Below are 24,366 nucleotides of genomic sequence, written 5' to 3'. Positions count from 1 at the left end.
TGCTGAGCTATTCATACCTTTACCACACCATTGAATAAATCCAAACTTATAATGGCTAAACTCATGAGCAATTCCTTTTTCATTGATCGCTATGGGTCTACTAGGTGAAGTTTATAGACAAATTCACCATCATCCACCTACAAACCAAACAGTTAATTTGCTCCTCTAACATTCCATGTACCCTCAGACAACTTTCTTGGAACCTTCATTAGGACAAACAGTTATATATTTTTGTTCTTTACATTCCACAAGTTGATGGGAATTAAATTATTATTTAAAAAAAAAAAAAAACGGATTTGACTTAATACTATATTAATATCCATGGATAGGGTAGCACTAAAATATACTCAAAATAATGACCTTTCTATTGCTGCACTATACAAGTCAGTCTCAGAGCTATTCAATAAATTGTGAAATTTGAAGTTCTTTCTACCTGTTGGACTCTCAGTCGAAGAAGCTGCCATGGGTGTGCTGGACACCATCTTAATGCACCCTCACACACTGAACACTTGTCCAATGCGGATTACCTACTATAATGTCTATAGACAGATTAAAACCGCAGGACTCATTGCTGAAAGAAATGAGTAGTGTGTCAATCCTTTACCCAAACAGTAAGCGGTTACACTTTGTAATCAATGAGTACACAATGCCAAAGAATAATGTACTCAACACACAGACGCTCCACTTTTTATGTCCCAAAGGATAACTACACAGTTACAGCACACATCCTTTTAAGTGGCTTGGTCCCTGAAGACAGAGAAAATAAATGGTATAATATATTTTTCTTGACCAGATGGGTGTGTTTTCATATACAATAGGCAGACATCTCTCAGGGTGTGTCTTCATCCTGCTACTAGGTGCTGTCCTGAACCTGGCTATTCAATCATCCTAATCCATACCTCATCTATCATTATTTTCTGGTGGGTGTTTTCATCTGCAGCTAAGGAAAATGGAAATGGACATCAAGAGGACCATCACATCTTTAGTGTCTGCCTAAACCTTCTGTAGGTGGTGGACTTCAGCAAAGGAGCAACAGATGTTATAAATTTATATTGTGTGTACATATGTGAAAAGTTAAAAATGTAAACTGCAGAACACTGCACATCGTATTCATTCAATACTCATTTAGGAAGAAACTTTCAACTATAATACAATATTTGTGCATGATTTATGAGTTGCAGCTTGTGGAATACATTATGAGATTACAAACTGAGGGCACGAGAGGACATTCAGCAGAACTTGCATAACAAAAGTAAATTGAAAACTAGTTCTGTAATAGATCCCTTTTCTAAATAAACAGATGGGATACATTTCTTAAGAAATGTAATATTTAAATGGATGCTGTTTTTTACAGGTTCAGACAGAAGGTCACTTTTCTTGAGTTCAGGGTAGATTGGTGCTGAGGTGTATTTACCACTATGGTTTTAGAAGTCAATTTAGAATGTATAGTCTCTATAAAGACTATTTTTGAGAGATGTGAATGTAATTCAGTCCTATTACTATGTACTGAAGAAAATCTATCATGTTTAAAAACTTGTTTGAGATCAATTTATTGAATTATTCAGTTGGTTTTAATAGCAAAACTTAAGGCGTAAATATAAAAACTGAAAAATAACTGCTTTTTGTTTCACTACACTTAAAGTGGTCATACAACCACTTTTACCTACAGGTAAGCCTATATTAAGGCTTACCTGCGGGTGCTGGAAATATCTACTAAACCTCCACGGTTTAGGAGATATTTACAATAAAGCCATGTGCCGATGTCTACTGTGCATGCACACATTAGAAAGGGCAGATTGTGCAGTTTCTAAAGGTGTCATGCCATGACTGGTGGCTCCCGCGCGCATGCAACTCCGGCCAGTCACAGAGTCAGAGTTCAAGGCCCCCGGAAGGAAGAGGGGTGAAGATGGACGCTCGCTGCTAGTGGGGACAGCGGTGACATCGCAGGCTTCGGTTTCAGGTAAGTGACACATAATGGGCTATTTTGCGATGCATAGTAGCCCATAATGCTTTACCTTTGCAGGGAAATAAAGAGGAAGTAAAACCCATTAAGATTTACTTCCTCTTTAAAGGTGTAGTTCAGGGCAAAAAAAAAACATGCATTACATCTCTGCAATGCATGCACAATTCTCCAGGTTTTAGGCCTGCAAGATCTGTCAGAAATGCACTCAATTCCCACAACCTGGTGTGGTCTGACAACACACAGCATGTCTGTGGACTGAGTGGTGTCAGCTCTGTCCAGTTTTCTTTTGCTATACTATTCTCCACAACATAGAGACAAACTGTTGTGTGCTCCAAAATAACAACTGAGAGGAGTCCTTGAATGTGCATTGGACACTGAACAGCCCTGAATTTCTGACATTTTTAACAGGAATTTTTTTGTACTTATCGAACAGATAAATATACCATTGAAAGTTTTTGTTTTAAAAGACCAAAAAGGACCAAAGAGGTCATTGTTAAGATTTATATACACTTAAAACTATTTTGCCACAGTAAAAAAAGTGGTGCAAAGTGGCCAGACTGGCAAATAAAAAAAATAAATTAACCTAGCAAATTGCAATAAAAACAAAGGAAAACATGCCAATTCATTATGAATAAAAGAATGTTTAAAAGTTTTTTACGTTTTGCATAACAAATAATGCCAATGAATTGTAACTCTGATGTAAACATTATGGGGCTAATTTAGAATGGAAAGCAGATATCACATGTGCACCCCCAAGCCTATCTCACTAAAAAAAAAACAAAAACAAAAAAATCAGGCTGCAATATTATTTGTCATTCGGTTTTGTTGCTCTTTGATGGCTTTAGAGTCTGCAATGTGCCAAGCACATCTGTAAATCACATTGCTCTGCTTTATAAATGTGAGGTGCTTTTTTTCTTTTTAAGCAGCCACACCATTGCTTTTTAAATGTGTCCCTAAGATAAAAAAAATGACTAGTCTAGTGCAAGTTAAGACAAATCAAAGCAAAAGGTAAACTGTGCTACTGAAACCATGTTTTAAATAAGCCTTTTTAATTTTACTTCTTAAAGAAGTTCTAAATACTTACATAGGTGCTACTCGTCATTATAGAACCTTTGGCTTGCTAACCAATGAATAGATATATAATAACTAAGACAGTACCATTTGTTTACATTCCATACAATCCTCCATATAATTAGTGCATAATAAAGTGACTGTTAATCACTGTATTCCCTTTTTGGTGTAACGGTTCAGGAACACACTCAAGCATATTCAGGAAGGCAGTGTAAAACCAATAGTGATGTAAGCAGTGCTGTATTCCATGACAACCAGTTTATGGTGGTCCCATTGTTTAAGAAGGATATGCTTTATGCACACTATGCCTGCTCACTTCTCTCTATACTGCCTTACTGAATATGCCTTTTAGCAAAAATGTTATTCCTTTATTGGTCCAACCTTAAATAAAAAAAAAAAATAATAAACTATCAGGGAGGTGACATACTTTCATACTTTGACTACTGCAAAGTTCATTCAGAAAACTTCAGTACTAAACCGAGTCAATAAAAATATTTTAACAGAGGTATTATGTAAAGGATAATAAGGGTTGTCCACTAGCATCAATAAAAATATTTAAATGAAAGCAAAAGGGCTAGTGTACACTTGGGTTGCTTAGGGCAACACCTCCATTTTTATAAAACACCCTGTTTAGTCAGCATGCCATTAAAAAAAAAAAAAAAAAAAAAAAAAAACAGTATGATACATAAGCAATTTTTATTTTAGCCATATGTCTCCCTTTAACCCAACTATGCATTTTACTGGCCATTCATCAAACATTAGGCTGTCATTTTCTGCCATTGTCCACCGACACAAAGTGGTTATAAACAAAACTGAACATAGCTTATATTCTAATTTTTCGTGTACAGTATGCATCTGCTGCTGCAGAGAGGAATGTGTTTCACAAGCAATCGATCGATATATACATGTAGTTTTTTATGTTTTCCTTGTTCTTAGCAGAAGCTTATTTAGTAGATGTTTTTACATTTAAAATAGCATTGTTTCAAAGTATACTAAATACAGCAAGAAGGTTAAAGGCTTTAAATACTGAATAAGTTGTGTCATAAATTTCCCTCAAAGGACAAACATTTCAGCATTTCAGTTTTGTAGCAAGTTATATTTTGCCAACAGTTTATTTTTGCTAACTTTTCCTACATCCAAGAATTTAATCGGGTGGGTTTAATATTAAGGGGTTTGTTAGGCTGGCCATAGACAGTGATTTTCTTTCCTGCGACCATAGGTTGCAAGAAACAAAGTCACTTGATTCTCCCCATGATGGGGGAATCCCTCCTGCAGAGCCATCGTGTCCTCCTGGCAGAGGGAGCCGGCCTGGCCGGCCGCGAAGACAGTTTATAATGCTAGTGGGTATAACAGCCACTAGCAATAATTGCATGTAAAATCCAACATGCTGGTTGTACTGAAGTTGATCAGTGCAGCAACTTGGGTACATTCAGCCTGCCCAAGCATGGTTCAAACCAAACAGTCTTTGGCTGGCCTTATTTATTCCGGGGTATTGGTCTTCTTTTCAATGTCTTTTGGCAAAAGACCCATGTTTTCTAATGATATTCTTGTATTTAAGAGTTAAAATGGGTATATTGGGTTAAGAAGACCAGCGGAAGGTTGGTTGAAGGAGTATGTTAAAATTTGAGATGGTAATAATGGTAAATGTAATAAATGTGGTTTCAGGAATGTTTTGACGTATAAACATGGTAGAGAGGCAATGCATGATACCTTTGCAAATTTAACCGCCATATCAAGGATTTTCACACTAGCCATTCTCAAAATATACAATGGAAATAGGTGTGAGATTTATCAAGATCAAAGTCCAGTTATTATTAGTCTAAAAGACTAAACTGCAGCAACTACAGATCCTTCTTTGTGCATGGTTAAACTTGATTTGCAATCTTTTAGTGGCCTATTGGAATGTTTTCACACCACATTCACACACATTTTTTTTTATGGGATTCAATTAGAAAAATGTGTGAATCTTTAAAAACATTTATAAACAGACTCCTTAGTGCAGGGGTCTTCAAACTATGGCCCTCAGTTCAGGAACTACAATTCCCATCATGCCTAGTCATGTCAGTGAATGTCATGCCGCGTACACACAGGCGGACTTTGACGGACTAGGTCTGGCGGACTTTGACTGATTTTCCGATGGACTTTCGAATGAACGGACTTGCCTACACAGGATCAACCAAAGTCCAATGGATTCGTACGCGATGACGTACGACCGGACTAAAACAAGGAAGTTCATATCCAGTAGCCAATAGCTGCCCTAGTGTCGGTTTTTGTCCGTCGGACTAGCATACAGACGAGCGGACTTTTCGACCGGACTTGAGTCCGTCGGAAAGATTTAAAACATGTGTTTATTTCTAGGACCGTCGGACATTTAGAAAAAAAAAGTCCGCTGGAGCCCACACATGGTCGAATTGTCCGCCGGACTCCGTTCTGCCGGACCTAGTCGATCGAGAAGTCCGCTCGTGTGTACGCGGCATCAAAGTTTTACAATGCCTCATGGGATGTGTAGTTTCGCAACAGCTGGAGGGCCGTAGTTTGAAGATCCCTGCCTTAGTGTCACAAAAACTTTTCACGGGACACTGTGAAATTTATCCTCTGGGTATGAAATGCTCTGGTGAAAGCAATAAACTCAATTCCATGATCCATTAGATGTTCAGGATGCTATAATGAATGTATGGAAATTCTTAAGTCACATTAACACAGGCGTCAAAAAAAAAAAAAAAAAGGAGCTTGGCACAGGTTTTTAACATCTTTTAGCACTCCCCCAACCTCTTGGTTTGAAAGGGTGTACTGCATTAAATGGCTCTGTACACACCAGGGGCATGGTATCCCATCATACGGAAACAGAATATTCAGTCTGCACTATCCCACCCATTTCAACTGCTCCCCTCCACATCTTCGACTAGGATAATACTGATGGGAGGTAGGCAAGACTGGGAGTATAAAATCAGAAGTTGGATGTTCTTCTGCATCCAATGCTCTTGTGAAGTTGGAGCTTGGAATCCTAATGAGCACAGTCTGTGCCAACAAGTATGCTGTTCATAGTTTCATTGCTATTTATTTCTGTTAATCTAGTGACATTTGCATGCATTGGTTGAGGGATGACTAAAAACTTCATAGCAACAGCACTGTGACTAGTGCCTGTTTAAACACCGCTCTAATGTGTGATTGTGTAGCTTACGGGTGTCTTTAACTTTTACAACAACCTATAAAACTGCCACATTTATTAACAACTTATGCTAATATTATAACGCCTCATTGATCAATATCACATTGATGGCATAAGCCCATGTTTGTTTTCTTGTTAGACTCCAATGTCAGTACGACCAGAAAGCCTGGCATCCATATGGTCCTTATGATTAAACAAACCAAGTTGTTATCAAGACTTGTTAAACAAGAGCCCATATACTGCCAAGGGTGCACATTACAAAATTAACCTTTGCTACTTGTTATCCCTTTATTGGTCTACGGGCTTTGTGCATTTCTTTGAAATCATACGAATGCCTCATAAACAGGTACAAAAAAATTTATATATATATTTATATATTTATAAAATAAAACTTCATGTAACGGAGAAAGACTACACACAAAACTAGCACAATGCTTCAGTTTATATTAGAAAAATATCTTTTTTTCCCCCTTTAAGGCAGTGCAGCTATACAAATGTTACCAAACCACTCGAAAACAGTGTCCATCACAGGCATGCTGATGGGCTATAAAATGCATGTTTTATTGAATGGAATATATAATTTAAAAAGGTCTATGTTTTCTACATGAAACGGCAGTTTTATAAGTGGCAAGTTCATAAGGATTGCTTTAGGTAGGTGAACCAATGTTTATTTCTAGAATTATAAATTCATATGTTAAATGGGGCTTAGTAACACTGGAGTTGCCTATTAGTGTTCAGAATAGTAATACAGTTGCCAGCCCAATTCCTATCATGATGCTGGCTGTGCAGCACAAGTTAGGCAGGCACTCCAATTTGGCCTAGGCATATGTATTTTCTGACCTGCCACCACTCAGTTCAAACAACAGAATGATCGTTGCTGTGGACACCAGCTAAGATGGTGTGGTTAAGTGAGGAGGCGGAGCGGTCAGACCCCTCCTGGGGACCGTTTGCGTTTTCTGTTCGCTGGCAGCACAGGATCTGTTTGAATGTAGCACTCATTTCCTTGTCTCGGTAGGAGTAGATGATGGGGTTCATAGCAGAGTTAAATTCAGCCAATAATAAAAAGAACTTCTCATAGTCCAAGATATTGCACTGTGGACAGCACACGTCAAGTAGCAAAAGAACCAGGCCTGGGGTCCAACAGACAATGAAAGCACCTGAAAAAATATAGAATAAGAGGATACTATTACTATAATAAAATATGCATATGAATATCCAGTTGAGAAAGTCTGCTAAAAAAACGTAATAGGTAGATGTCATCAGTTACAAATCTGTATAAACACAGCACAAAACACCTGGCAAATCACAAAATACGCAGTTCAGATAAACAACAATTTTGCAATTGGAGCCAATCGTTAGTGGAGTAGTATTCCTGACTATGTCCAGGCTCATTATTACTGCGTCTTTAGTCATTGCCTTACTCCCTGGGAAGAGCTCAAGATGCTGATTTCCAATTAGAATGCAGGAGGTGAAGTGGTGACATAGGAAGCTACATTGTTGAACCAGAAAATAGGTGCCACATGGCCAGCTGTGCAGTGTGGCAGCCATTTGAAAATCACAAAAATGGTTGAACATATTTACAAAGCCTTTGTCAAGTAAATGTATTTCAACATTTTTTTCCCTGCAGTTATGCTTCACATAGAACCTGTCAGGTTAGACATATGAAAGCTGCAATTAGATCTCATGCACACGTGTCTGTGACCTGTATTGCATTAAAACTGGGTGCATTTTGGCGCAGAAAATGCACAAGTGTTGCATACAACCCACTGGCAGGAGCCTGCTGAAATCAAATAACTGGCTGAAATAACCAACGGCTGTATGCACATTCAAGCAGTACTCGTTGTAAAGGGTGTATACCTTAAATGTTTACTTTGAGTTCAGGGCATGGGTCTTTAAAGCATACGGCTCTGTACTTGAGTACCACTTGCATATGCATACCGCTACTGTGCATTTTATCCTGTCATTGATTTTGACAGGCTGCTGGCAGAGGGCAGTACATACCACCTGGGCCTCCCAGGAGATGTAATACACCTCAGTTTTAATGCTCTACTGCCCAAAGTGCCTATATGCACAAGGTCTTACTAACGTAAAGTGATTGTAAAGGATCGTTTTTTATTTTTATAAAAATAACAAACATATACTTACCTCCACTGAGCAGCTCATTTTGCACAGAGTGGCCCCGAACGTCCTCTTCTGGGGTCCCCAGGCGGCTCTCGCTGCTCTTCCCGCATCAGATAACCCCCTAGGAGAAGCAATCTCCCGAGGGGGTTATCTTGAGGGCACGCTCCCGAGTCCAGCATTTGCATCCAGACATGAATGCCGGACTCTGCCCCGCCCCTCCGTGTCATTGGATTTGATTGACAGCAGTGGAAGCCAGTGGCTTCGCTGCTATCAATCTATCCAATCAAGAGTCAGGATCCCGTGGAGAGAGGGACAGCTGAGGAGATGAAGGGGCTCAGGTAAGTAAAACGGGGGGCTGGGGGGCCAGTGACTGTCAGGTGTTTTTTCACCTTAATGCATAGGATGCATTAAGGTGAAAAAACACGACGGTTTACAACCCCTTTAAAGAAGCAACCCAGTAACGCTCCTCATCCTTGCTTTAGTATTTAGAGAGTCACAGACCAATAAATGTGTATTCAATGACATTAAGTCTCTAAAATATGTACTATTCCAGGTGAGTAACCTGGTAAATAAGGCAGTAAGGAAGTCAGCCTCAAATTTTGCATCTTCAAACACCAGTGGGCAATAGTGGCTTTTATATTTCTGTCCTAATTAGTTTCCATTAAGATTTGAAAATTACCCGATTATCCCTGACTATGCGGGCCGTGCATAAATCACTGCTTTATTTTAATACTGGTATTGATGGATGCTGAAATAAAAATATGCAGAATATTCTTTTAAAAAGGCCACCGTATAATTAACATGGGAAAATAGGTACCAACCCCCAAAAAGTTGGGACGCTGTGTAAACTCTACATGAAAACAGAATTGAATGATCTGCAAATCTCATAAACCCATATTTTATTCACAATAGAAAATGGCTCAAATGTTTAAACTGAGAAAATGTTCCATTTTAAGAAAAAAAATAAGGAAATTTTAAAATTGATGACAGCAACATGTCTTAAAAACAGTTGAGACAGAGCAACAAAAAAAGTGGGTAAGTGGTACTAAAAAGGAAGAGCTGGAAGAACATTTTTCAACTAATTGGGTTAATTGGCAACAGTTCAGTAACATGATTGTGTGTAAAAAGGGCATCATAGACAGTTAAAGTGTCTCGGCGGTAAAGACGGGCAGAAGTACACTAATCTGTGAAAAGCTGCGTCTAGAAATTGTCGCACAATTTCAATATAATGTTCATCAACGTATATATTTGCAAATACTTTAAATATACCATCATCTACAGTACATAATATCAAAAGATTCTGAGGATCTGGTCAAATCTCTGTGCGCAAGAGACAAGGTCGAAATGCAATATTGGATGCCTGTGATCATCGGGCCCTCAGATGGCATTGCATTAAAAACAGGCATGATTCTGTGATAGATATCACTGCATTTGGTTCTTGAATACTTCCAAAAATTACTCTTTGTGAACGGGGGGGGGCGTTATTTACTATAGCGCCACATACTAATTACCGCAAATTAGCGCTAAAACGGTATTCATTATAGCGCTGGTGAAAAAAAAAAAATACTCTCAAAAACTTGCCATAGCTCCCTGAGAACAAATAGTGCCCAAACCATGACTCTTGTTAGGACCACGACTATTTCACATGGAAATAATGTTTAAAGCATGATATAATTGCTTAAATGGTACTGAAATATGCGGTATATTGTTTAAAGATAATCTGCTTTTAAGCTGTATGAAAAAGTGATTTCTACACTGAAATATCTTTAAAAGCCTGAGAAGAGATACATTTCTCGTCTCTATACAACTAGGTGCCAACACAACTGAGCATGCTCAGACCTGCAAACTACTGCAAACTACTCTCATATCAACTCCCATGGCTTTTTTACCAAGAGCTATAGTAAATACCAAAATGAGCGCTGGGTTAAAAAGTGTTTTTTGGGAGTGAAAATGAGAGTTATGTAGCCCAATGTAAGTTTCAACCATTGATTCTAAGAGCCCTTGCACACTGGGGCGGGGGGCGGCGGTAAAACGCCGCTATTATTAGCGGCGTTTTACCATCGGTATGCGGCTGCTAGCGGGGCGGTTTTACCCCCCGCTAGCGGCCGAGAAAGGGTTAAATACCACCGCAAAGCGCCTCTGCAGAGGCGCTTTGCCGGCGGTATAGCCGCGCTGTCCCACTGATTTCAATGGGCAGGAGCGGTAAGGGAGCGGTATACACACCGCTCCTTCACCGCGCTGAAGATGCTGCTGGCAGGACTTTTTTTTACCGTCCTGCCAGCGCATCGCTCCAGTGTGCAAGCCCTCGGGGCTTTCACACTGGAATGAAAGCAGCGGCACTTTCGGGGCGGTTTGCAGGCGCTATTATTAGCGCAATAGCGCCTGCAAACCGCCCCAGTGTGCAAGGGCTCTAATGGTACAATTGTAACTTTCCCAAATAAATCCTTTTCATGTTGAGATGAAATACATCTTTCTCTCAAAGAAATTGTCTTTGGAACAATATTGCTTTTACTTTATCTATTTTGTTTTTAAGAATGATAGAATGCGTAATGTTTTCATGTTTTGGTAAAATATATTTTTCTCTGTCGCTTTCAAAAACTTGTTGCTCTCCATCTCATAAAAATCTTTAGCCAAACTCACACAGGTGTCTTTACGAACCACAAATAATACCATTGCTGATGCAAATTTTAAAATGAGTCACAATGTTGTGTGTTATTTATTATTTCCAAATAATCATAATTTGAGCCCAAAAAATATGATGTGTGTACCAACATCAGAAATCAAAATGGCATTCCCAAAATTCAGAGGGTAACATCACTATTCTCTACACACACGCCAAGAACCACCAAATATCACAGAATACATCAAGAACAATAACTCTAATGTAATTCCACCACCTATATGTCCAAAGTAATGCAGTATTATGTATATTTATGTGTAGGAGGTTTCCACATGTGGCAGCAAAGTGGCTTAGAGGTTAGCATTTTCACCTACCAGCAGACCAGAGTTTTTGGGTTAGCATCCCAAACATGCCACTTCATGTAGAGAAGTTTGGTTCTTCCTATATTGTTAAACATAACTCCTCAGGGACCTCCCTAAATTATGTCTAAATGTAGCATTTATGTGTAGGAGGGTTCCACCACCACTTCAAATTGTGTCATATGTTTTCCATGGGCAAAAACTATAATCAGCCTTAACATTTCCCCATCACCGCTAATTGCAGCCTCTTAGAAAGCCAAACCCCACAAAATGATAGCTGTTTATCTCACAGCATGCTGACAGTAATCAGCCATAACAATCCTTCAAAACAGATGGCATATGGCTTGCCACAGTACATCTGCATTAACTTCTTGCACCCCTGAGACTTAGGACAGTTTGACACCACAGAGATGCAGGCTAAAAATACTGAACAGCACGGTGACCCACTTCCTAGTGCTTCAGCCTTGCAGCACTGAGTTTCTGGGTTTGATTCCCAATCCTGCTAGCTGGCTACAGGTTTATATGTTGTGGTGTTAAACTTCCTTTTTCACCAGTGATAACATTTTTGACGGTTTTCATATAATGGAACCCCAAGAAATCACATTATAAATCAAGCAAGTTTGAGTTTGCACCAGATCTAGAACTGGGGTGTTTTGGCCCAGATATGGATTTATATGTCTGGTGTGACACTGAACACATATTTTAATGTTGTATGCTTATGATGAATGAGAATTTTTTTCATTTATAACCTCAAGAGACAGAATCAATTACACTGGTGGGTGTGTCCTTTACTGGGTGGGTGGAGGTGAGCAAGCTTGTTATTTAACCGCTTACCCCCTTCCTGACCAGAGCACTTTTTGTGATTCAGCACTGCGTCGCTTTGACAGTTGCGCGCGGTCGTGCGATGTTGCACCCAAACAAAATTGACGTCCTTTTTTTCCGCACAAATAGAGCTTTCTTTTGGTGGTATTTGATCACCTCTGCGTTTTTTATTTTTTGTGCTATAAACAAAAAAAGAGCGACAATTTTGAAAAAAAACACATAATTTTTTACTTTTTGCTATAATAAATATCCCTCAAAAATATATTAAAAAAATTATTTTTTTTCCTCAGTTTAGGCCAATATGTATTCTTCTACATATTTTTGCTAAAAAAAAATTGCAATAAGCGTATATTGATTGGTTTGCACAAAAGTTATAGCGTCTACAAAATAGGGGATAGAGTTATGCATTTTTATTATTCATTTTTTTTTTAGCTAGTAATGGCGGCGATATGCGATTTTTATCAGGACTGCGACATTATGGCGGACACATAGGACAATTTTGACACATTTTTGGGACCATTGGCATTAATACAGCAATCAATGCTATAAAAATGCATTGATGACTGTAAAAATGTCACTGGCAGGGAAAGGGTTAACTGGAGATCAAGGGGTTAATGTGTTCCCTAGTGTGTGCTCTAACTGAAGGGGAGAGGGGACTGTGCAGGGGAGATGACAGATTGCAGTTCTTACTCTGTATGAACAATCTGTCTGTTCTCCCTTCAGAGAGAACCAGAAACTGTGTGTTTACACACATAGATCCCAGTTCTCTGTGTGTAAGCGGCGATCGCAGGAGCCCGGCGGTGATCGTGATCGCCGGGCACTCGCATCGGCTCGGGGGGGGGCACAGGGTGAAGCAACGTTACATAACATTGTTTCGCCCAGCCGTTCCATTCTGCCGCAGTACAACTGCGGCGGCTGGTCGGCAAGTGGTCAACCACTTGAGGTCCCCGCTATAGCCGAATGACGGCCATAGCGCAGACCTGAATTTTCGGGAGGCCGTCATAGGACGTCCTCCCCTTTGCGCGCTCGGCGCGTGCTGTGATCACCAAGTCACAGAGACTCAGGTGATCACCGATCCGAATAAGAGGCCGATCCCGGCCCCTTACCACGTGATCAGCTGTCAACCAATGACAGCTGATCACGTGTGTAAACAAAAGCTTGGTAATCGTCTTTTTTTCTCCTCACGCTGACAGCGTGAAGAAAAAAAAGCCGATCACCGGTTTATGCTCAAGGGACATCGGTCCCGAAGAGGAAGGAGGCACATCTGCCTCCTCCTCTGTGCCTGCCAGTGCCCACCAGTGCCACCTATCAATGCCCACAAGTGCCACCTATCAATGTCCACCAGTGGTGCCAATCAGTGCCACCTAGCAGTGCTGCCTTTCAGTGTAACCTATCAGTGCCCATCACTGCCACCTATCAGTGCCACTTCAGTGCCCACCAATGCAGCCTATCGGTGTCCATCAGTGAAGGAAAAATTACCTGTTTGCAAAATTTTAGAACAAAATTATATATATATATATATAATTTTTTTTTTTTTTTTTTAAATTCGGTCTTTTTGAATTTTTTAACAAAAATAAAAACAGCAGAGGTGATCAAATACCACCAAAAGAAAGCTCTATTTGTGGGGAAAAAAATGATAAAAATTTCATTTGGGTACAGTGTATGACTGCGCAATTGTCATTTAAAGTGTGACAGTGCTTAAAGCTGAAAATTGGTCTGGACAGAAGGGGGGTTTAAGTGCCCAGTAAGCAAGTGGTTAAAGGACTGCAGTTGTGGCAGCCATTTGGCCTAAAACAGGCCTGAATTTTCCTTTGCAGTGTGTATATTGGGTTACAAATAGATGTACATTTTGGGTCTGTTTGATGATGGCTTCTAAATCTCACATGTTAGACTTACAACTGCTATTTAATGTTTGAGATAAAAAGGAATGTTCCTGCCAATTCATTCCTGCTGTGTGTGTGTGTTAGTGTAGATTGTGCTCTGCCTTTTGTATTTTGTCTTTTTTTCGCTTATAATTCTGCCATGTAACTTATTTGAGCTTTGGGGCGAGGACTTCTGATCTTAAAAAAGGCTAGTCATGCTTGTTATTAGCATCCCTGCTTTTCTAATGTGATTTGTTTAATGTGTCTAATTTTTAGTGTCCTAAACTTGTAGATTGTAAGCTCTTTTGAGCAGGACCCTTCTAACTATTGTCAAATGCTGGAGCATCATTTCCATGCCTTTTTTTGTTTTTGTTTGGCCCAAGTACATTAACCACTTATGGATCATCTGCAGTCATTACACGGCAGCTCTTTGAAGTGGAATATCGTTGTTATAGCAGCAGCTAGCTGCCATAACCCCAGTATCCACTTCTTCAGCGGGTGGTCCGCTTTCAGATAAAAGTGATCTCAGAGGCGGATTCACCACGAGATCACTTTTATTGGTGGCGGGAGAGGGCCCCCCTCCTGCCGCGTTCCGGTGCCTTCCACTGCTTACTGTAGCTGCCGGCGGCGGCGGAGGCGATCTGGTCCTTTCCCCTGCTTGGCATGTAGCTAATTAAGGGGAAGATGGCCCCCATCTGGCTCCAAATCATTGCAGGGCAGAAGCGATGTCAAAACGTCACTTCCGCCTATAGCTCCTAACCACTAAAGCTAGCTACCATAACCCCGATATACTCTTCTTCAGCAGCCAGCCCGCTTTCGTATCGGGTGGGAGAAGACGGTGGCGAAAGAAGATGGCGGTAGGAGAAGGCGGCGGCGGGAGAAGGCGGCGGTAGGAGAAGGCGGCATGAGAAGATGGCGGTAGGAGAAGGCGGCGGCGGGAGAGACAGCGGCAGCAGAAGACGGCAATGGGAGAGACAGCGGCAGGAGAGGCAGCGGCAGGAGAAGATGGTGGCGGGAGAGACAGCAGCAGGAAAAGAAGATGGCGGCGGGAAAAACAGCAGCCGGAGAGACGGCGGTGGGAAAAACAGCGTCAGGAGAGATGGCGGCGGGAAAAACAGCGGCAGGAGAGACAGTGGCAGGATGGCGGCGGGAGAGACAGCGGCAGGAGAAGACGGCGGGAGAGACAGCGGTGGGAGTCAGCAGCGGGGGAGACAGCGGCAGGAGAAGGCAGCGGGAGAGACAGCGGCAGGAGAGGACGACGGCGGGAGAGACAACGGCGGGAGGGAGAGGATGGCGGCGGGAGAGACAGCGACAGGAGAGGACGGTGGCAGGAGAGACGGCGGCGGGAGAGACAGCGACAGGAGAAGATGGTGGCAGGAGAGTCAGCAGGGGGAGAAGAAGACGGTGGTGGGAGAGACAGCAGCAGGAGAAGATGGCAGCAGGAGAGACAGCGGCAGGAGAAGATGGCAGCAGGAGAGACAGCGGCAGGAGAAGATGGCAGCAGGAGAGACAGCGACAGGAGAGACAGCGACAGGAGAAGATGGCAGCAGGAGAGACAGCGGCAGGAGAGGACGACGGCGGGAGAGACATCAGCAGGAGAAGAAGGCGGCGGGAGAGACATCGGCAGGAGAAGGCGGCGGCGGGAGAGACATCGGCAGGAGAAGAAGGCGGCGGGAGAGACATCGGCAGGAGAAGAAGGCGGCGGGAGAGACAGCAGTAGAAAATGGCGGTGGGAGAGACGGCGGCAGGAGAAGATGGCGGAGGGAGAGACAGTGGCAGGAGAAGATGGCAGCCGGAGAGACAGCGGCAGAAGAAGATGGCAGGGGGAGAGACAGTGGCAGGAGAAGACGGCTTGGGAAAGAAGATGCCTCGGAGCTATTTTACAATAAAGGACTTGTCAAAAACTGGCTATTTTTTTTTGCATTTCACAGCTTTCTTTGGTGAATGGGTAGTGGTACAATGTACCCAATACCTATTCACATAGGGAGGGGGCAGGATCTGGTGACCCCAATTCCAAAAAAACGGCTATTCAAAGATCAAGGAAAAAAACAGCGTAGGATCGCCAAAACGTAAAAAAAAGAAAAAAATTGACGTGGGGTCACCCCAAAATCCACACCAGACCCTTATCCGAGCATGCAATCTGGAGGTCAGGAAAAGGGGGGGGCGGGCGAGCAAGGCCTCCTCCCTAACCATACCAGGCCACACGCCCTCAACATGGGGAGGGTGCTTTGTGGTCAAGAGCCTCATCCCGACAACCCTAGCCATTGGTTTTCAGGGTCTACTTCGGTCTTCCTCCGGCTTCTTCTCCCCCGGCTTCTTCCGGTCTTCTTCCTCCTCCACCACCGCTCCCTCCAGCGACTCGCTAAAGATCCAAAATAGACCCTCCTCTGACGCTGCGGCCCGCCGATCTCTCTGCTTCCATGGCGCACATGTCATATATAACTATGGGGCGTGGCCACCGGAATGCATCATCTGGGGACCCCGCCCCTTGTGACATCACGGATCAATCATGCCCGGGCGGGGAAGTCACAAGGGGTCTCTGAATGACGTCATCTGCATCATTGGAGGAGGTTAGTTTTTTAAATCTTCAGCGGGAATGGCAATGGAAGAAGACGACCAGAGGACTAAGCAGGGGAAGAAGCCGGGGGAAGAAGCCGGAAGATGGAGAAGACCGGAGGAAGAAGCGGGGGAGGGAAAAGACCAGAGGAAGAAGCGGGGGAGGGAAAAGACCGGAGGAAGAAGCGGGGGAGGGAAAAGACCGGAGGAAGAAGCGGGGGAGGGAAAAGACTGGAGGAAGAAGCGGGGAAGGAAAAGACTGGAGGAAGAAGCGGGGAAGGAAAAGACCGGAGGAAGAAGCGGGGAAGGAAAAGACCGGAGGAAGAAGCGTGGAAGGAGAATACTGGAGTAAGAAGCGGGGTAGGAGAATACCAGAGGAAGAAGCGGGGAAGGAGAATACCAGAGGTGGAAGCGGGGAAGGAGAATACCTGAGGTGGAAGCGGGGAAGGAGAAGACTGGAGGGAGAATCGAGGAAGGAGAAGCTGGAGGAAGAAGCAGGGGAAGGAGAAGATCAGAGGAAGAAGAAAAGGAATTGTCAAAAACTGGCTATTGTCTTTTGTCACATTACACTACTTTTTGGTTGAATGGGTAATCCCATACTCATTTTCACATGGGGGGGTGGGCGGGCTCTGGGAGCCCCTTGTTAAAAGGGGGCTTACAGATTGCGATAAGCCCCCCGCCCCACAACCTAGGGTTATCGGGAAGAGGCCCTTGTCTCCATCAACATGGGGACAAGATGCTTTAGGGGGGACCCCAAAGCACCCTCGCCATGTTGGGGGGATGTGGCCTGGCATGGTTCAGGAAAGGAGGGCTGGTCCCCCCCCAACCTGTCCTTCAGGCTACTTGCTCGGTTTTTGGGGAGGGACCCTTGTCCCCATCAACATGGGGACAAGATGCATTAGGGGGGACCCCAAAGCACCCTCCCCATGTTGAGGGCATGTGGCCTGGCATGGTTCAGGAAAGGAGGGCTGGTCCCCCCCCACCTGTCCTTCAGGCTACTTGCTCGGCTATCTGGAAGAAACCCTTGTCCACATCAACATGGGGACAAGATGCTTTAGGGGGGACCCCAAAGCACCCTCCCCATGTTGAGGGCATGTGGCCTGGCATGGTTCAGGAAAGGAGGGCTGGTCCCCCACCTGTCCTTCAGGCTACTGGGATAAGGGTCTGGTATGGATTTTAGGGGGCCTCTACCTCAATTTTTTTGTACATTTTGGACTGTGGGGGGGGGGGGGGGGGCTACGCCGTTTTTTGATTTTTCATCTATTTTGCTAATACATTACAGCCACAAGCAATTTTGAATTAGATTTTTTTTCCTTTAGAAATGTCATTTTGCTGCATCAATGTTCCAGGTGTTGGCCAGATGTGCTACTTTACAGGCAGACTAAGGGACCCCCCCCCCCCAGGCAGGATATTAAAAGGAATATTTCATTTGTATTGTTTCACTGGTTAAACTTTTTTTATTTTTTATTGATACATGTTGTCCAGGGCAGTACCCAGACCCCCATACCCCTTTTATGGCCAATTGTTTGCATATAAGCCTTCAAAATGGGCACTTTTGATTTTTTCTGTTCTGGTCCCATAGACTTTAATGGGGTTAGCAATCGGCACTTGCATATCCGCGTAATCGCCGATTCCGAATTTACAAAGGCATGTTCGCCGCTAATAGTACGCTCTGGGAATTGCGCATTCGCCCACTTGATCTCTTAATTGGCTTAATTGGGCGCTATTTTATTGCGCCGCACGATCGCGCTATAGTAAATGACCCCCAGTGTGCTGTGTCATCCAAAAATGCATGGTAAAGCATTATCATGCAAAGAAGAAGCTATCAGTACTCAGACAAAAAGCCTGCATCTCTAATGGTATGGGCGTACAGAATGGGCAGCTTGCACATCTGGAAAGGCACCATCAGTGCTAAAAGATATATCCAGGTTTTCGGGAAGCATATGCTTCCATCCAGACGTCTTTCAGGGAAGGCCTTGTTCATTTCAGCAGGACAATGTTAAACCACATTGTACATCTAGGACAACAACATGGCTTCCTAGTAGAAGAGTCCAGGTGCTTAACTGGCCTGCTGGCAGTCCAGACCTTTCACCAATTGAAAAACATTTGGTGCATCTTGAAACAAAAAATACGACAAAGAAAACCCAGGACTGTTGAGCAGTTAGAATCCTATATCAGGTAAGAATGGGACCACATTCCTCGCCAAAACTCCAGCAATTGGTCCCAACAGAGTGTTGTTAAAAGAAGAGGGGATGCTACATGTAAACATGTCCCTGTCCTAACAATTTTTCAAAATTACCTTAAAATGGTACATTTTCTGTTTAAACATTTGATATGTTTTCTACTTTCTATTGTGAATAGAATATGGGTTTATGAGACTTGCATTCTGTTTTTTGCAGATTTTACACATATTCTTTTGGAATTGGGGTTGTATATTGTTTCAAAAAGTCTAATGTATGTGTGTACTGTTGGCCAGCTGCACATTGTGTCAGCTCTGGGATGCACTGCATACAGATATAGCCAACTGAATTGCATTGCAGGATTAATCCTCACAGCATATGCATAATAGGGACAAGATGAGAACATTTGAATATTAGACTGTACCTTGTGTCAAGCATATGAAAAAACAACCAGTTTGTACCATCATTTGGAAAAGCTTCAGTAAAGATCCTGATTCCTAGACTTGGAAAATAAACGAAAGTTGATTGTGAATACCACTTCCTAAATATGTCGAGTAGAGGAAGTGTTTGTCAGCTGAAAACTTCCCCTCAAGTCACCCTGTTCTTATCAGATATTTGTCCAGAATAAGAGGAGCGTGAGAGAGTCTGTCTTGAATATGTATTCACATCAATTAAATAAACATTCAATTAGGCACTATGCAGGCAATTACGAATATTGCTATAGAAAGTAAATTACTAAATACAAAAAATATGTTGTGTTCCACTGAGTGGATATACAAAATATCAAAAATGTTCAGGACTGGACTAAGAGAAAGCAGCTCTAGTATGCAGCGTAGTGAAACTGCTGCTATTACAGTTGTGTCATTCATAAATAACTAAAGCCAGTGTTCTATGGAATAGTGCCCTCCGTCGAAAAGTGCCCGCTCAAGCGCAGTGTGTAAGGGCACTCCAGCTGATTTCCCAATCAGCTGGCGTGACGTCACCATAGCGCACATCGTAGGAGGCATTTTTTTGATGGGAGATTCCATTTGACAGGCAGAATTGAAAGCTATGCAAAGAGCGGAGGGAGACCGTAGTTGTCAGATTGTACCTCGCTGTTGCGGGGCGGGTTTACAGTGTGCTAAAGGTCGGCTTTTGTCTGTGTTGCAGGGCGGGTTTGCTGTGTTGCAGGGCGGGTTTTGTCTGTGTCTAAGGGCGGGTTGGAACACAGTCACAACACGCCCTGCAAACAGCGGGGCACAATCTCACAACTACGGTCTCCCTCCACTCTTTGCATAGCTTTCAATTCTGCCGGTCAAATGGCATCTCCCGTCGAAAAATGCCTCCTTCGATGTGCGCATGCACTATGGTGACGTCACGCCAGCTGATCAGGAAATCAGCTTGAGTGCCCTTACGTACTGCGCTTGAGCGGGCACTTTTCAACGGAGGGCACTATTCCATAGAACTCCGGCCATAGGTTAGAATCTGGCCAGTTCAGCAGCAACTGGCCAAGAATCGAACCATCTATGGGCTGGCTAATTGTACTTAAGTCGATCCATCGATTGACTTGGGTACAACCAGAATGTCAGATTTACATGCGTTTATTGCCAGTGGTTATAGCTGCTATCAATAATCACTGTTCTCCCGGCAGGAACCAGGGGTTAATTGCCCTTCTGAATGTGCCCTTAACCACTTCACGTGAAACTACGTAACTGTACGTCATTTTGAGAAAGTGGTTGTACCGGGGTGAAGCCTGCAGCTGCACCCTTTTTTAGAGCTGGCGGTCAGCTTTCTGATAACAACCGATGCTGCTCAGCAGGCGCTCAGCCAATATCACAAGGAGCGGGACGTCCCGCCACCTGGGACACCCGAGCGATATCCGCTGGCTGGCTGGAGTCCCGAACAAAGCCGGAATCAGCTTTGATCTGGTCTCCGATGTAATAACCCAGAAGCGACGTCACAACGTCACTTCTGGTTTACTCAGCTGCCAATGGCACCAATTTAAAAAAATCCCTAGTATTCCAAGACGCAGATTTTGGGGTTTTGAATACTTAAGTGCAAAGGAGAGATTTGGGGTCTTTTAGAACCCAGATTCCTCCATAAAGAGTACTACTGTCCTTGCGACAGCAATAAAAGTGATCAGATTTTTATTTTTTTAAAAGACAGTGTAAAAAAATAAATATATATTTTTTTTAAAGCGCCTCCTTGTGCAAAGAAACTGCATACATAAATCACGACCGCAAATATAAACGGTGTTAAAATCACACATGTGAGGTATCGCCGCGATCGTCAGAGCGAGAGAAATAACTCTAGCAAAAGACCTCCTCTGTAACTGGTTAAAATTTTTTCAAATGCCGTTTATGGAGATTCTTAAGTACCGTAGTTTGTCACCATTCCACAAATGTGTGCAATTTTAAACCTTAACATGTTAGGTATCTATTTACTCGATGTAACATCATCTTTCACGATATACAAAAAAAATTGGGCTAACTTTACTGTTTACATTTTGTTTAATTCAGTGAAATGTATTTTTTCCCAAAAAATTGCGTTTGAAAGACCGCTTCACAAATACCATGTGATAAAATATTGCAACAACCGCCATTTTATTCTCCAGAGTCTTTGCTAAAATATATATATATATATATTTGGTGTTCTAAGTAATTTTCTAGCAAAAAATATTGATTTTAACTTGTAAACAATTGTCAAAAATAGGCTTCGTCCAGAAGTGTTTAAAGCAGGACTCCAGCCTGCAGCAATCTATTTTTATACTTGCTAAACACTGTGCAGCTTTTCCTCCATATTTTAAACATTGATCTGAGGTTTTCTATCTTAAAAATGGAAAAGATCATCCTTGGTACAAGCCAGCCCATCTAAGGCTCACTACAACAGTGATTGTCATTTTACAAACAAATTAAGCAAATGCACACAGCTTTTCCTAAATGTATACAGCAAAAAGACAGTAAACCAAAAGCTGTGTATAATGTGTGTTTGCAGTTCAGATCACACTGCACACAACAAGACCCTAGACTTAGCTATCTGTCCATACTCCTTAAGCTGACCATAGGCCATACACCTTAGACCAGCTGAGATTCGAACCATGTATGGGCAGGCTGAGTGTACCCAATTTGATTGATCGATCAACTTGGGTACAACCAGCCTGCTAGATTTTACATGCAATTATTGCAAGCAGCCATTATAGCCACTAGCAGTAACCGCTGTGTTCCCCCTGGTGGGGACGATTTACTCCGCCGGAAGAATACAATGGCTCAGTGGGGGATTCCCCTCTCAGCACTGTCTGTGTTGATGGGGGAATCAACTCGTGGTTGCAGGAAAGAAACTTGCTCTGTCTATAACTGGCCTTCATGCTGCTGTATAAGTGGATATTATGATGCACATAGTCACCCTAAACAATGAAGAACACAGCAAGTCAGGTCAACTCACTGAGAAACAACTAGGCATTCACATATGGGGAGCAACACAACAATTTACAGCTCACTTCTGTTCCTAGGATTCAGTGTGGACATAGGACAGGCTCTTAAAGTGTGACTAAACTCAGGACCCTGCATTCACTATATCTGGTCTTCTACAGTACACAGAACATGGAAATACAATTATTTTAGTAAATATAAACTGCTAAATACCTTTTCTCATCAGCAGTATATAGCAGTTGTGTGACTTCTATTAGTGTCTGGTTAAAGCTTGTAGGAAGAGTTATTCTCCTCTGACTGGCATGATAGGACTTGTAGTTTTGCAACAGGTGGAGGGCCGCAAGTTTGAGACCCCTGGTCTAGACAGTGCTGATTGGCCCTGTGCCGATCACATGCACTCTCCCAAAAAAAAAAACACTCTGGCAGTACACACCAAACTGAGCATGTGCAGAGTGCCCCCAAGGCTCTGTTCTATCAGGAGATGGTATGGGGACAGTGGAAGTGGAGAATCAGAGAAGACAGGATCAAACAGACTTTTTACACAATGCGGGCGATTAACCCCTAGGTTCCACAGCGAGTATAACAAGCATACTTTACTGCATTAACAAACTGATTTTACTGTTGTGGGTTCAGTAACACTTTAAAAGCGGTATTAAACCCAAAACAAAAAGTATTATATTGCAGTTTACAATCATTAGATGTGGTGGTTGCATCGATTGTTTTTTCTATGGCTTTATTCTCCGTTTTCACCTGGTAATCTGGTCAGTAACACATCTCCTGTATTGGTGAGATACCACTCTGGATGAATGAACACAGGAGGCACAGCAGACAGCAGCATAGGGGCAGTGGTAAATGTATTAGTAGATTTAGATACACTTTGTACAAACAAAATTGAAGCCAAATTCCAGCTCACGCTTATTAATCAGGTACAGCAAACAGTTTTTCTCCTTTTAGGATAATAGGTGTACATAATTAAAAGCTGATCATTGTAAGCACCCCTGCCAGTGTTAAATGGTTTATCTAATCCATGTAAACTGATACATTCTGCCAGAGAGCTTGGGCTTTTGAAAACAACAGACTTGCTGGCTGGATCATCAGATAAATACAGAAGAAAAAAAAGCCTAAAAAAAATTAAATACAGTCGTCACATCAAAGAACTGGTAAGAGGCAATATAATAAATATTTGCTTTTGGGTTTAATGCGCTGTAAGTAATTCTCTCTCGTTCAGATGAAACTGGCCATATGGAAGTTATTTAAACCACACAAGACATAGGGGATGTGTTTTAGACAGTCATCGGGTCTTGTGGGAGCCTGGGGGGTGACATGGTGGCGGAGAAAATTAAGCAGAATAGTTGTTTAGCAAGCATAAGAGGAAGAAGCAGATAGGATAAGAGAACAAAGAAAAACTCAAAAAAACTCAGAAAAACCCAAGCTCTACTGCTATATGAAAAATGATGAGCAGGGTTGGTGCACTGGCTGTGTAGTTCACTGTGATTCCATAATAAAAGAAATAGCCGGAAACCCAAGAGCTTCTTCTTGCAAAATTTACAGCAATGTACAATCCACATAAAGCTAGCGCGTTTAGGTCAAAGCCTTCCTCATAGCTTTGGCCAAAACGCATTAGCATTATGTGGCTTGCACACTGCAGTTGTGCTTAATACATTTTTCAAGAAGAAGCTCTTCTATATAGGATAAGAGAGCCTGAAATCCTGCTTTAAATAAATTCACCAACCACTCACTAACTACTGCCTGTTACTTCACTGTCACAGAACCCTTGGGTAACTTATTAAGGATGGGTTCACATATATGCGAATTGGATGCCCTTTTAATTTGCATAACATGTGAATGTGACTGGCTTTCAATGGAGCCGGTTTACACATGTCTGGGGTGGCAGTGGTGCGGTTTTGAAAAGGGTCCTGGGCATTTTGGGGTCCGGTTCAGGTGTGAATTCAGGGAAAAATTTGCTCCTGAAATTGCACCTGAACTGGTAAATAGAAACGCACCGGACTCCGGACTGCAACCGGACATGTGTGAACCTGGCCTAAAGCAGAACTCAAGTTCTGCTATACCTCACTGAGCAGACAGGCTTTTTATTGCAGAAGAGATCGCTTTTTTTTATCCTTTATTTTGCACTGCTGAAAGGTTCACTTTTAATTGGATAATGAGATTGCTTCTAATTTAATACCAGCTCTTGCATTAAACTGAGAAAATGACTTTAGGAACAATGCATAGCAAT

General features: G+C 42.5%; 1 protein-coding gene across 3 annotated transcripts in view; it reads right to left on the bottom strand.

The window, feature by feature from the left end:
• Positions 1-285: 285 nt before the first annotated feature.
• Positions 286-24,366, bottom strand: part of LPAR1 (lysophosphatidic acid receptor 1) — a 258,641-nt gene continuing 234,560 nt past the window's right edge. For all 3 annotated transcript variants that reach the window (XM_073591097.1, XM_073591086.1, XM_073591107.1), the window contains one exon: positions 286-7,360. In XM_073591097.1, the coding sequence (XP_073447198.1) occupies positions 7,059-7,360 (302 nt within the window). In that variant the 3' untranslated portion in view covers positions 286-7,058. The remainder of the gene's footprint in view (positions 7,361-24,366) is intronic.

This window comes from Aquarana catesbeiana, linkage group LG01 (genome assembly GCF_042186555.1).
Source record: "Aquarana catesbeiana isolate 2022-GZ linkage group LG01, ASM4218655v1, whole genome shotgun sequence".
Taxonomy (NCBI): Eukaryota; Metazoa; Chordata; class Amphibia; order Anura; family Ranidae; genus Aquarana; species Aquarana catesbeiana.
The sequence above is the reverse complement of the archived record's forward strand: the minus strand, read 5'-3'. Positions and strand labels throughout refer to the sequence as shown.